The sequence below is a fragment of the Hyalella azteca genome, unplaced genomic scaffold (genome assembly GCF_000764305.2).
Source record: "Hyalella azteca isolate HAZT.00-mixed unplaced genomic scaffold, Hazt_2.0.2 contig8914, whole genome shotgun sequence".
Taxonomy (NCBI): domain Eukaryota; kingdom Metazoa; phylum Arthropoda; class Malacostraca; order Amphipoda; family Hyalellidae; genus Hyalella; species Hyalella azteca.
In genome coordinates this window covers 235,500-250,818 of record NW_025938997.1, presented here as the reverse complement: position 1 = coordinate 250,818, position 15,319 = coordinate 235,500, and the positions used below count along the sequence as shown (strand labels likewise).

The window sequence follows — 15,319 nt, the reverse complement described above, 5'->3', positions numbered from 1 at the left end:
CGCACTGCGGCGCCCATATGCCTCTCTGACTCCCGTCCTACGGCGCCCAAATGTCTCTCTGACGCCCGCCATACAGCGCCCACACGCCTCTCTGACGCCCGCCATACAGCGCCCACACGCCTCTCTGACGCCCGCCATACAGCGCCCACACGCCTCTCTGACGCCCGCCATACAGCGCCCATACGTCTCCCTAACTCATGGCATCGGACGCCTGAAGCGCCTGGGGGCAGAGAAAGGAGCGACCTTGACGCCACAAAACCACGACGACTCAAGGAGGCGGCGGAGAGAGGGGTTGGGGGTCGGTTTTGTGAGGGCTGCCTCAAATAAAGGATTGTTTTTGTGAAAGCTGCCTCAACCGAGGGTTGCTTTTGTGAGGGCTGCCTCAACCGAGGGCTGTTTTTGTGGGGGCTGCCTCAACAAGGGGTTGCTTCTCTGAGGACTGCCTGATCAGGAGGATGGATTTCTTAGGGTTATATTTGGTAGGGACGGGGTTCCAAAGAACGCCTTCAACGGGTTGCGTTACGGGTTAGTCTTCGAGTCCAGAGCTGATGGAAGTTGAAGAGGATATTACCTGATACGCCGAGGAGATTAGCCGCCAACTTTACACTGCAAAAATTTTTAGTTCACGGAGTTGAAGACAACGACAACTCTCGCGCTCTGAAGAGGATGACGTTGACGGCAGGAACATGTTCGGGAGAGAAACAACTCATCAATGCCGGCATACCATTGCTGATACTTGAGGGCAGCAGGAGCTGACACTTGAGGACAGCAGGAGCTGATACTTGAGGGCAGCAGGAGCTGACGCATATGATGGCAGCAGCGACATCAGCACTCAGCATCTGAGGTGCTGATTTAGTACGTTGGGCAGAGCTCTGTGGGTTGCTGAATTACGTTGCTTGAAACCCTAAAGTAATTCCACTTTGATTAAATGCCAGGGGTTGCATATCTTAAAGAGCCTCAATTAAGTTACACCTTTGGTTGCAAACTTTAGGGAGCCTAAATTAGGTTACACCCTTTGGGTTGAGTAGCCCGGGTTGCACCTCTTGAGTTGCACGGTGGGTTTCGTTGTCCGGTGGGATTATTCTGCTAGTTGCCTCGCGTTACATATTTTGTGTTGCATTCCTGCGCGGATAAGAGCAGCGCAGCAGCGTCTCCGCCGCGCTGAGACGCCCAGAACCGGTTACTTGCACTCTGCTGTACAGTCTGATGTGCACTCTGCTGTACAGTCTGATGTGCACTCTGCTGTACAGTCTGATGTGCACTCTGCTGTACAGTCTGATGTGCACTCTGCTGTACAGTCTGATGTGCACTCTGCTGTANTCTGAAACAGGTAAGTAGCGAAAATATAGTTAAGTTGTTGCGGTCTCGAGCCAAAAAAAGGATGCAGACCGACACCACCAGAGTAATGGTTATTCTATGGGAAGAAAGATACCATATAGTGAGAAACGCATGTAAACAAGCGAGTAACAATGATCTTGAGCAATGTTCAATTTATATCGCACAGTTTCGCAAGTTTATAACAACCTCTTGAACCCACCTTAAAATCTTTTGCGACTAAGCGGTAGACAATTTTAAGAGGCAAATAAGAGGCCATATACAGGGAAAATTATGATAGTAGAAGGAGAGGCAGACTCCGAAGCATTCATGAATTTAACAGTAAGAAGAACTAGGTTCTTCAATCAAGGAAGGATTAAATATACATATAGATAAGAATTTAACTTCAAGTTCGTTATAAGCCTAAGGCCAAGGTGGTTATACCACAGAGGGCAAATGCCCAAGTTTAAATCGGTGTCTGCCTCCTAAATAAAGGAAGAGCGAACATGCACTTCAACTTAAATAAACAAAATGAAAACTGAGAGTGATCACTCTAACAAAAAATTAGAATTAAGAAGGTATGGCGTTAATTACAGACTGCCGAAGCGCGTCCATGAAGATAGGTGCTTTCACCATCAAGTTACAATGCCAACAACTCTAGTTACAAATCCATACCCAACAATAGGCATGAAGAAAAAGAATCAAAGATGTTACAATTTAAGAACGTCAGAAATTTCCAACACCATACCACCCCTTAATTAACGCTATACCCTGCCTGTAAGCTCTTTATCACGGCGCCTGTAACAGCAGCGCTGCAACAACTCTTATCTTTTATATTGCTCTCCGTTACGAATCCATTAGAGAACCTCGTGCATTTCATTACTGCGAACGCGCCTTGAGCATCAGGCTGGTCGCCACCACCCCCAGCTCCCCTGCTGGTCCATTTATACGTTCAGAACAATTAATGGATCAAACTGTCCTTATAATGGCACTGATGCGCCCTTATACCGGGCCAAACTGTGTCCAGATGATACACACAGGAGCAAAAATTGCATCGCTATTAAGACCAAGTCTCGCTCATTGATCTGAGTGTGCAGACGAGGTCTCGGTATTTGATAGCGAGGGCTGCGAACGTCCTCAAAGTTGCGATAATTTGCTGGGACTGGACATCGCTGACAAGGTTTCTATTTGCAACAACGCAGACGAAGATGTTGCTGTCAGAAATGACGAAAAGATGTTGCTGTCAGGTAGAGAAATAACCTGAGTAGTTGCTTGCTCCTGCGGCCAGAACTTAAATACTCTTATCTTCTTGACCTGCATTTTCTATTCGATTTTTATTATTCAGCTTTCTCGTATTCGGCTTCTCATCATAAATTATACCTTTGATGCAAAAGGCATCAACTAAACTACTTGATGCACGAGACATCAAACTAAACTACTTGATGCAAGAGACATCAAACTAAACTACTTGATGCAAGAGGCATCAAACTAAACTACTTGATTCAAGAGACATCAAACTAAACTATTTGATGCAAGAGACATCAAACTAAACAACTTGATGCAAGAGACATCAAACTAAACTACTTGATGCAAGAGACATCAAACTAAACAACTTGATGCAAGAGGCATCAAACTAAACTACTTGATGCAAGAGACATCAAACTAAGTTACTTGATGCAAGAGACATCAAACAAAACTTGTAAATATTTTTAGCAAACCTTTTGTAAGCATAGTTTTTAATTGTCTATTTCTTATGGGCTCCTATGTTTTACTTGTTCATCAGACCTTTAGAGTGTAAAAGCTAGTCAACGACGTATCAAATAGTTTCATGCCACCTCAGTTGTTCGTAGCCTGCGTCAAATATGCCCACCATATTTCAGTGCGTTGATTATATGCCTTTCTCTAACTTGTTTATAGTTTTATGATTATTTGTCATATATGAATATTATAAGCCTACATTGAAATTTATAGAGTTAATATATTTATGTTTGTTTTTACACATACAATTCTTCATTCAATAAAAAGGAAACTTGTTGAAACCGTGGTTATCCTAAAACCTGAACGCGGATTTAAGGCAACCCAAACTCAAAAACTGAAGGGTTTTTATAAAAATACTTGATGCAACTAAATTCGGTACTTTCAGTGAGGTGTTCCGGCCAAGATGGTGATACCGGCAATACGACAAAGTATAGATCAGGTTCGAGCTGTCAAGTTACATTTCTATTTAAATGCAAACTTTTGGAATTTAAATTGACGGGAATTGTCCAAAACATTTAGCGAATTAAAGATGTCCACGAATCGGTACGAATCACGAGGAAAATGCTGTCAAATTAGAAGTTACTCGACCACTTTATTTTGAATTCATGCTTTCCAAATCTTAATTTTTTGGTTCTTCAAAGTAATACATTGAGAAACGACCTAAAAGGAGGAACCTAACGGGGACGCCGTAACCCAGATAAATTCACTTGTTTAAAATGCAGCAATGTCCTGTTGGTAATAGATATAAACATACAGTCCCCATACTCAATAAATATTTATAAATTCATGAGATGATATCGAACCGCGCTTGCAAAGTCTCATTAAATCACGAAAAAAAGTGGAGCCTAACGGTGCCTGCGAGTCTCAGAGGCCGCAATATATTTCCTGACATCGGAACTTCCCGTGATTCCGAACCGCGATAAGGCGGAATAAATTATCGAGTCAAGAAGACTGCAACTGCGCAAGATCGGCGCAGCAACAGCGCAGCAAAGGCGCAGCAACGGAGCAGCAACGGCTCAGAAACGGCGCAGCAAAGGCGCAGCAACGGAGCAGCAAAGGCGGCAGCAACAGCGCAGCAACGGCGCAGCAACAGCGCAGCAAAGGCGCAGCAACGGAGCAGCAACGGCTCAGAAACGGCGCAGCAAAGGCGCAGCAACGGAGCAGCAAAGGCGGCAGCAACAGCGCAGCAACAGCGCAGCAAAGACGCAGCATCGAGCAGCAAAGGCGGCAGCAACAGTGCAGCAACGGTGCAGCAACAGCGCAGCAAAGGCGCAGCAACGGAGCAGCAACGGCTCAGAAACGGCGCAGCAAAGGCGCAGCAACGGAGCAGCAAAGGCGGCAGCAACAGCGCAGCAACGGCGCAGCAACAGCGCAGCAAAGGCGCAGCAACGGAGCAGGTATGTCAGGGAAACATCGTGCGGTCTGCAGGGGGTCTTTATGTTGAGCAGGTAACGGGGCTGCAGTGCAGATATCGAAGAAGCAGCGGCTGCATTGTGCAGACTTGAGCCGTATAGTGCCGGGGACGCGAGAGATTTATTCACGTTAATGACTTTGCTTAACACGTCCTCATCGCAGTGCTGGGACACCGAGCATGCCACAGCTATTAATTTACATCGAGATTGCTGCATGTTATTTATTCACTACATGGATGTCACATGCCAATTATTCACTGCAAGCATTCAACTTGCTATTATTTTTCCGCCTGGAATTCTATATGCTAGCAATTCACGATTGCCGAAGCAACCGCTATAACTGTACCCTAGAATGTCATTTATATAGTATACGCGAGATATGCAGCCTTATATATATTAACTTGAGCCAATGATATTACTTGCTATTACATCACGCCTATGTTGGCTGCGCGAACCCCTTTCAATCACGAAGCTGACTGATTTAAAATTTTCAAGTAAATTTTACAAAATTTTACAAGCATATTTAGAAATATATGGTAGCAGGTTCGGTGAGACATCTAGCATTTATCCCAAAGCGCGCAATTGGCTTCCAAAAGTAATCAGTCATTTTATTTATAACAATTAGAATTTTAGTGAAGAATGTTTATTAAATTTGTTTTAGAAATTTTCACAGTTTTACCCGGCATTGCACGGAATTTTTCGTTACTTCATGAAAATAAAAAATGCAACGCCTGATAATTCGGCTGCTGAAAATGAAAAGGCAATATCCTGACACAACATGCAGTTATTGCAAACACGTATATAAGACCAGCCAATATTCGCGGCGCTAGACTGTAAACACACAAAATACTCTAAAATATTCAACAAATTTCAGAGTCTGTGCTCGTTTGTTTGAAGCCTGGTAATAAATTACTGGGCTTATTTTAGCGTCTAAGTACTTACAGCCCCGAGACATTATACCTGGTCTGAAAATATTATTTCTAGTAGCGGGATTACACGGCATTGCTGGAAAAATGAGGTTTAATGAGGTTTCGATCGGGTAATTTTCAAATAAATCTTACTCCAGCTATGTAATTAGGAAGATTGCTAGGAATGAGATTTGATGCATGGATTAACCAATCTCAGTCTTATTGTCCCGAGCGTCGTCGGGATCGCTTGCAGGTAAATGCTTACTCAATTGTTCCCGGTCGCTCATCAGTCTGGCCCCCGGCCACGTTATTTAGGTACGTTTTATTATCACACACGGCAGCTAAGTGATGTCACCACGCGTTACAATGCGTTACGCTGGTGATGGTTTCTGTGAACAAACAGTACGTGTAACAGCAGTAATTTGTAACCGAGTTGCGCCTCTAACAGCCGTAGAGCCATGCGTATGTGCACACAATACATTACGCCGTATATGTGCACACAATACATAACGCCGTATATGTGCACACAATACATCACGCCGTATATATGCACACAATACATCACGCCGTATATATGCACACAATACATCACGCTGTATGTGCACACAATGCATCACGCCGTATATGTGCACACAATACATTACGCCGTATATATGCACACAATACATTATACAGCTCCAGTACAGCTGTTATTCAATTATACAAAGACCTAACGGTTACGACCGCGCTGGTCACTGACCCACGGCTGCCCAATAACCGGCCCAGGGCACAGTGCCCTATATTCCCGTCCCGGTCCGCTCGTTGCCGGCTGTCCTTGCTGGTCAGAGGTTGGCCCGCTTGGGTATCCTGTTCCCTCCCTCCCACATTCTTCCCCATCCCCCCTCCCAACTGTTGTCCTGGCAGCGGAAGGGGCGACGTGAAGGAATGGGTGGGGAAAAGGGGTGGTCTTCTGCCCTCCCTTCGCCACGAGCTTTTCTAAAACGGACTCTATTCGAAGGGGGGGAATGGGTTTGGGCAATAACGGGAGGAACAAGTAACAGGAGCATGGATGGGATGAACGAACGCGGTAAGAGGAATGTCTTGGGTGCTTGGGGTATGAGTCATTGAGGTAGGGGGAGTATCAAGCTAGCCAGAGTAATGATAGAGTATTTGGGTATGATTGAGTACCTGATAATAAAAAAGTATCTTACGTATCTGATGTATTAGCGAATCTCCTTTGAATGGAAGAATTTCTGGATTATTTAGGATGGGAATGAGTGAATTAAGTGCTTAGACTGTCGGGAGATATTGTTCGATATCGATAACTGCATGGGCTATTGGAACTATTATTTTGCAGCCATCGTGTTTGAATTAACTGATGTATTTTGAGCACCTGGAGTGTACGAGATATTTTTATGATCGGCGGTATATGAAGTGAGTATATGAAGTATATGAAGTGAATAAGGGAATATATAGTATACACGGAGGAGCAGGTCTGAAGTGTATGGAGTAACTGTGGTATATGGGGAATTTGTGTTAGTATATCTAGAGAATTCGAGCAACCAAGGAATCTAGGGAATCTGGAGTACACGGAAAACTAGTAATTTAGGTACCTGCGGGTTCTGAGGTTACTGGAGAACCTGGGGTACCTATGGGGTTTCAGGAGTATCTGGAGCCTATGGGGTTTCTGAAGTATCTGGAGCCTATGCGGTCACTAGAGTGCCTGGAGCCTATGGGGTTTCTGAAGTACCTGGAGCATATGCGGTCACTAGAGTGCCTGGAGCCTATGGGGTTTCAGGAGTACCTGGAGCCTATGGGGTCACTAAGTGCCTGGTGCCTATGGAGTTTCAGGAGTACCTGGAGCCTATAGGGTTTCAGGAGTACCTGGAACTTATGGGGTTTCAGGAGTACCTGGAGCCTATGTAATCTAGACTACAATACACGAGCGTGAGCAGCAAGGGAGCAAGTAAGGTTCAAAATAATTAATGGGAATTGCAAACCCAAAACGAGTTTAAGAAGAATTAACAGTGAAGCTGATCATAAAATAATCATGAACATGGAGGATACTCCGGGTACGCGGAGGTTGCGGTCACAGCAGGCACTGCATGACGTCACTGAGGCGACCTCGCGACACAAGCTTTGACTGCAGCAGTAAGGCACATGGACAATAGAGAGCAGCTATAACTGCATAGTCCGCCGCGCGGTGCAGAGTAGCGGTCTGCTTGCATTAAATCATAATTAATTAATTCAGTTCTAAGGTTCGGCTTGCCGGCCCCAGCACTAATGTATTCGCCGGTCAGGACAGGTTGCAGTGACCGCAATTTTCCCAGGTTACGGTGACCGCAACTGTCCCGAGTTACGGTAACCGCAACTGTCCCGGGTTACGGTGACCACAACTATCCCGGGTTACGGTGACCGCAACTGTCCCGGGTTACGGTGACCGCAACTGTCCCGAGTTACGGTGACCGCAACTGTCCCGAGTTACGGAGACTGCAACTGTCCCGAGTTACGGTGACCGCAACTGTCCCGGGTTACGGTGACCGCAACTGACCCGAGTTACGGTAACCGCAACTGTCCCGGGTTACGGTGACCACAACTATCCCGGGTTACGGTGACCGCAACTATCCCGGGTTACGGTGACCGCAACTATCCCGGGTTACGGTGACCGCAACTATCCCGGGTTACGGTGACCGCAGCTTGTCGTGCAGTCGCATACTCGGAACCGTAACAACATCGTAAGGTTACCGACAACCGCATCTTATCTGGGTTTGATGAATAGATTTTATATCTGTGATTCCTGTGCTTTTCCATTGTCTTTTGTTCAAGAAACGAGATCGCCGGAAGATGTCCTCTTGTCTTGGCTTTGCAGTCCTCCCTTCAATATCAGATAATGGCCAATAATCCCCCATTTTTCGGTTGAACTTATGTTTGTACAAATGCGACTTCCTTTAGTTACTTTTCAAACGTAAAATTTGAGCTACTTTTGTCCACTTCTGATATCATTACTTGCTGAAAAAAAGTGAGGAGCCCTGTTCCAGCCAAACCAATAAAATCATAACTAACCAATAAAAGTCACTACCTAACCAATAGAGAACAGTATGTTTCATTGAGCGAGTTCAAATCGCCCTCAAGACCAATCACGATTGGAGTACCACAGGACGCTGTTCTGGGGCCTGTTCTTTTTAATATTTTTAGAAATGACTTCGCCTCTTCTTTTAATGTGAACTGTAAGCTTTTTGCTGATGCAAGCTTTTTGCCGTTTTTTATATCTCGAAAGGTACCTACGATGAAGCGTGTGATAGCATTTCGGATCTGTCAGCAGACTTGTCAAGATGGCTGTTAGTAAATAAGTTAGTGGAACACACAGATGAAACGAAACTGATGCTTTTTACGTCTAGACCCGTTGTCGCCTCTCCGAACATCACTTTTAATGAATCAATATTAGAATGGGTTGATGATTTTCGGTATTTTGGCTTAATCCTTTATAGTTAAATGTCTTTCAAAAAACATATTACTTCCGTTTGCCAGGGACTTAGCAAAGTGTTGCATGCTCTATCAAGTACCTTACCTTTCTCCTCGTTAAAAATGCTCTTCTATTCGTTGTTTTTATCTAAATTTTCTAATACCCTTGTAATATGGGGTGGAGTGCCTATCTGTACAAAAAAAAACAGGTTATCACGTTGATGAACATGACACTGCGGTCAATCTTTATAGGGTTCGATATGTTAACTATGTACCATTGATTCGTACTAGTGTATTATATAGACAGTCAAAAATCCTTAAATTCGACGACATGTACAAATTTAAGCTTTTACAATTTATGGATAGGGCACTTTTTCATGATCAGCGTCTTTTTGAAAGTTTTTCTGCTCCTCTTGTTCCTCATCATTTTCATGATACCAGAGGCGTTCGTCTCAACCTTCAACCGGTCCGTTTAGAAATTGAACATAATGGGACTGTTTTTAATTGTGTAAAACATTTTAATGAACTGCCTGATGTTTTCAGTATAAACTGTTCAAAATTAATTTTAAAGACAAAATTTCGTGATCATGTTCTTGCTCAGTATTAACGTAACTTTGTTAATCATATAGTTTTTTCTTGTGACAATTAACTTATGTAGTGCCTTTACTTTAGAATGTAATATTTGTATTAATTTTCGTTGTACTTGTTGCCACTATTACGTTCATACTTGTCACCCATTACGCATGCGAAGCTTTTTACCACGTTTTTCTTAGCTCGCTTTCGTGTCCGTCTGTCTGTCTGTCTGTATGTTTGTGATGATCAAATCTTGCAATCGATATTTCACCAACTTTCCCATTAGCTAGCGCTCTGAAACTTTTAGGGAAGCTCAGCTCCCGATGACAATACAATAATCAATAATTTGTTGCACGTTTCCAGGCGTATTTATCACTATTATAAACAAATAAATTTTCGAAGTGGAAATTTGTTTTCCTTTAATCGATCGCAGCGCCATTCCCCCTAAAGCGGCGATTTTCAGAGCTAAAAACGTTCGATTGCAAGATTTGATCAGCACAAGCATACAAACTAACATAAAACTAAACAGTAGAAAATAAAAAGTATAAACAAAAATTTTGCAGACCACGTTTTTCATGTGGACTAAAAAGTAGAAAATAATTTTTCGGCAGCTATATACTGATCTCTGTTTGCTTTCATTCTCTTGGTTTTTAGATGTTGTAAAATATTTTAACTGAAATACAAAAGACCAAGAGAATGAAAGCAAACAGAGATCAGTAGCTGCCGAAAAATTATTTTCTACTTTTTAGTCCACATGAAAAACGTGGTCTTTAAAATTTTTTTTATACATTTTATTAGCGCATTTTCTCATTTATGGAAAAAATGCACTATTGTGCTCGCCATGTCCGTCTGTCTGTCTGTCCGTTCGTCCGTCTGTCCGTCCATCCGTGACCTCAAGTTTTCATTGACGAGAAAATGCGCTCTGTCACTCACTTCAGTGAGTACTGAGTTATATTTTTTATAGCTTGTATGAGCTTTTCACCTGGAAGCTTTTATTACCAAATAGCATGTTTTTTCTCTTTCTATTGAGGCATGCTGTGCTTCTTCTGTGAAGAATAAAAATAAAATTAGGTAATTTTGCTCACTTGAGTCCTAACTTATTGACCTGTTCCAACCTTGGGACTTCATGGATTAATTCAAGGCAGTTAAGTTTAGTCAAGTATAGTTAAGTATCATAGTGGTTACAGCGTTCATTAAGCCGTTAGACCTGTCTGAACATCGCACATCATTCACAGCTTGTCGCGGTTTCGAACACGCAACTCACTACTCCGATTTGACTGCGCTTACCGGCGCCCGGCCTTCTCGCCGATTACGGCAAGAAACTGTCGCATGTAGCTGGGATTGAACCAGCACTTATCTGCTCCAACACAGGTACTCTAAACTGCAACCACTGGGCCACCCTACCCCACACAACTTCGCACTGAGGAAATCATTGGGTCATATAAACCAAATAGTGTCCCCCCTCCACAAGTAGCACCGATACGACCTTTTGCTTAGGAAAATGAAGGCTCATACAAGGACAGAAGTCCATCGCTATTTTGAAAAAGTCTCACTCATTTCCTGGGCCTCGCAATATTTGTCAACACCCAAAAGACAACGGGAGGCTTCAGTCTGACATAAACGTCGCGTTGCTGAAGCGAGCTGTGAACAGGAGTGGACATACCGCTCCTGCATGTTGTCTGTTGCGTTCTGCAGCTATAACGGGTGATGGTAGTTACGTGTAATGCTACAAGAAATTGTACCGGTACTTTATAAGAGTATAGGTTTAGATAATGGTACAAGTCCTATAATATTGAAATGAGTAATGATACAATATAATAGTAATGGTATGAGTAATGGTACAATATAATAGTAATGGTATGAGTAATGGTACAGACCTTCATGCTGGTCGTGGCCCTCGCTGTCAGTCTTCTTTATTGTCGAGTTTTCATAGAGTGAAAATTAAAAACAAAATTATACTATTATTCTAATACACATCCGCCTATTTTATTGACAATTTTATTTACGTGTATTAAAATTCCTAATAAGCCAGATAAATTACCCTAGAAAATAAAAAAAATGCCAGTAGTGGTAAACGACTAGTATACTTGCTGGCACACGATCATCTTTATGATTTGAACTTACTACAAATATATCTATGATAAGACATAAAATTTGATAATATAGACATTTCCACCAAAATAATGATGATAACATCATTCTGTTCCAAAGGATTTCTGTGAACTAAGTTTGTATATAAATACAGGAAGCAACTGAATTTGCGGTAAAGATAACAGCCGAGTCAACAGGACCGGAGAGCGGAGCGTCGCACACCCACATGCCACTCTTGCGGCGGTGACACCGCGTCTGAGGAGAAAGCGGGCACCCACCCAGTCTTTATGGGGCATTAGAGAGCCGGAACAGGGGGAGGGGGTGAGCTGGGGGGTGAGGGATTGAATAAACTGAGCATAACTGGGCGCTGTCGGGATGCCGGGGCACCAAGTCATCGCTTAAATCAGAAATAATATGACTCCCTCGACCAAACTTTTGCTCCAGTCAGGACTACACCAAACGCAAGACGTCGTCCACCACGCGTCCTCCATCAAGCACCGTCCACCACGCGCTGTCCTTCGCGTGCCCTCCTCCCATCGTCCATCACAAACAGTCCACTACGCGTCGTAAACCACGCGCTGTCCTCCACCCTTCGCCCATCACGCACCGTCCACCACGCACCGCCTCACTGCACATCGCGCTATCGTCACCACGTGTAGCGGTGATAAGGCGCCGCCAGTTCTGCGCCCAGGAACTGGGGCAGCGACTGTCACTGAACGCACATACATTTACATACATTCCTGAAATAAATTCTCCTTCTGCAGACATTCTCAGATTTTATAAAGAAATAAAAAGATCGCCGTTAAATTGGAAAGCACAATGTTTTACTCATCTACGATAACGTATACTGAAAGAAACATTATCTGCATTTCAGATAAGATCTCCCCTCCCTTTATTTTCCCATTGGCGCCAGCAACTCTTCCTCTCCATTTAAATGAAAGCCTAACTATTTAAATGAAAAGCCTAACTATTCTACGTCCACGACTAAGCATCTTCCTTTTCGTTTCAATGAACGCACCCGAATTTGTAAGCCTTGTATATGTATGTACATCGGCCGTTTTGTTGTAATGGAAGCTCCTTCGCCTTGTCGGCCAGCAGGAGCGGTTTGTTCGTACGCTGTTTGGGCTCCAGCAACATCGTCGCTTGGAGGAGAGCACGCGAAAATGTGCAGACGAGGTGACACGAGATGGTTGCAAACTGCTAGAACCAGCAGCGTAGTGGCATCACCCAGTTACACGCTCTCAAATAAATATACTTTATTTTCTCTGCCTGATGTGCGTTTTCCTTTTATTTATCGCAAGCTACCATTTGTTACACATTTATGTTTCACACAATATTCTCCATCGGTACTAATATTCATCAGCAGTCAATAATTTTTTCAACTGCATTTTCCCTCAGTAGCGTAGTGCTACAATTGAAGCATTCGTTTGTCTGTAGTCGCAGTATCTGATTTCGCGTCTCCTGCTGCTGTCGCGCTGTGCCCTGAACTTAAGAACAGTTTTATGGCTCACTGAAAGCAAATGATTTCTATTACGGAATGTACGAAAGGATGAACTGGTCCAGAGCAGAAGGACCGTATCGCGTTCAGCAATGCTTGGCTTACTCTTTCAAGTGGTCCTCACATGTCGTGTTAGTAACGAGTTATTTTCCTGCTTCTACGTCCAGCGTCTTCAGGGGGTTAGTTTAGTGGCCAAATATTTACTAGCGCTTCAGCTATTTAGATATCTCGCACCGAAAGTTAAGATGAACATCACCAAAGAGGTGGAAGGTCTCAGTTATCGCAAGTTTCTTAAACAAAAAAATCATTCATCACCCACAAGGGGCGGAAGGTCTCAGATGTCCAGCCCGCTGAAGCTGGCTCGAAAGAAGTAGCGTGAATCTCAAAGAGACCCTCTTTGTGGAGATCTCAAAGAGGGTCTCTTTGAGAGATCTCAAAGAGACCCTCCTTGTCTCTTCGTCTCAAAGAGACGAAGAGACAAGCAGGGACAGGTGAAAAGCAACAGAAACTAAGACAATCGAACAAGAGGTCGCTTACACGGGACGTCGGCCGCCCGCACGAGAGAGACAGAGAAGGGAAATGTAAGGAATCCTACCTACGTAATAACTTGATGAAAGGAATCATACCTACATGATAACGTAATGTAAGGAATCCTACCTACATAATAATTTGATGTAAGGAATCTTAGCTACAAAATAACTTGATGTAAGGAATCCGACCTACAAAATAGCTTAAGGTAAGGAATCCTACCTACATAATAACTTAACCCCACAGCTGAGACCTACAGTCAGACACCGCGAGCTCAGCGGTGGGGCGCTCAGGAACAATCCCCTAGAAACGCGAAATCCCATAAGACTTCTGACGCGCACAGACACGCGTCAGAAGTCTCCCCTGAGGGGACCAGCGCCTTCAGAGGATTACTCGGGGACATAGGTACAGAATTTTCCAGAATTTTAGTAGCATTAACAAGGTATGCTACCATTTGTTAGCATTAAAATTTGTGATCAGTTTTGTTAAAAACTGCTTCACTGAATTTCTTTCCAATCATTATGTGCTAACTTACATCTTTTATCTTAACACTAAATCTAAGCGACTACTTCACCCCTACTGGACAGGAGTCTTATAAGGCAGTATTAGTCACTTCACCTTACTAGCTCATCTACGTGCGAAGCAATAGTTTGCTTCAGTTCTGTGGGTAACAAAACGTCTTCTACTCTATGTGAAATTGTAAATCTTTGATCTTCATTATGTGGTCGGTCAACAAACAAAAAAAGAATTCTTGTGATCAGATAATTTCTACAGCGGGAGTTACTTATGAAAGGTCTTCAGGTATATATATGCAGGTTTCATTGAATACCAGAAAGTATTTCTTATTGACAATTTTCTTATTTTCTCTTTATAGCAACTGAAAAGTCAAATATCATGTTGCCATGGGACATTTTATTATAATTTAACGACGTTTCGAATGCAACTTCATTCATTATCAAGTATAGGAAGAGTTTTGCAACACATAAATTTGAAATTTTGAAATGACATTAGTACAAACATATATAGGTAGGTATTATGGATACAGATTGAAATCAACGCTTAAATTACGAGAACAGTTTCAACGTCCTGACAAATCCGGTAGTTTGTAAATTAATAGCTGAAGACTCATGCTTGATGATGAGACCTGTAGTATTCTATTTACGTATATTATGTACTTATTTCCACTAAAATTTCAACATTTAATGCTTCTTGTAACTTGAAAATGAATGTTTGCTGCATTCGAAACGTCGTTAATAAGCTAAAACTACTTCTTGATAATATGCCTTTCGATCTACCAACGTCATCTGAAGAATTGCCCGACTCTTTGATAATTTAAATCAACAAATTCTCTGGACATTAATCGCATGCGTATAAATCAACAAATTCTGCCATCTAAAACTAATTTTTTTATTAATAATCTTCTTGTTCATTTTTTTCAAGGAGTCGAACAAAATTTCTTGCTGGTGCCGGGAGACCAAAAAGCAGGTTTCCAAATGACATTTTAATAGATTGCGACGTTTCGAAAATACAATTTTCATTATCAAGCTGGTGAAGGTTTTACAACACTTGAAATTGAACTTTTGGAAATGACACTAGTACATATGAATGGTATACTTAAAATATAAGCTTAAAATTACTCTGAAAGTAATTTCAGCGTCGGACGAATCCTGTAGTTAGGAGGTTGATAGCTGGAGACTCGCTCTTGATAATGTGGGCCTCAGCTCTTGATAATGTGGGCCTCAGCTCTTGATAATGTGGGCCTCAGCTCTTGATAATGTGGGCCTCAGCTCTTGATA

At 42.9% G+C, this 15,319-nt stretch overlaps 1 protein-coding gene across 1 annotated transcript in view; it reads right to left on the bottom strand.

Annotated features, from left to right (window-relative positions):
* LOC108674737 overlaps positions 1 to 11,450 on the bottom strand; it is a 48,474-nt gene extending 37,024 nt beyond the window's left edge. The window contains exon 1 of the mRNA XM_018162703.1: positions 11,284 to 11,450. Coding sequence (XP_018018192.1) covers positions 11,284 to 11,289 — 6 coding nt within the window. The 5' untranslated portion in view covers positions 11,290 to 11,450. The remainder of the gene's footprint in view (positions 1 to 11,283) is intronic.
* Positions 11,451 to 15,319: the final 3,869 nt, after the last annotated feature.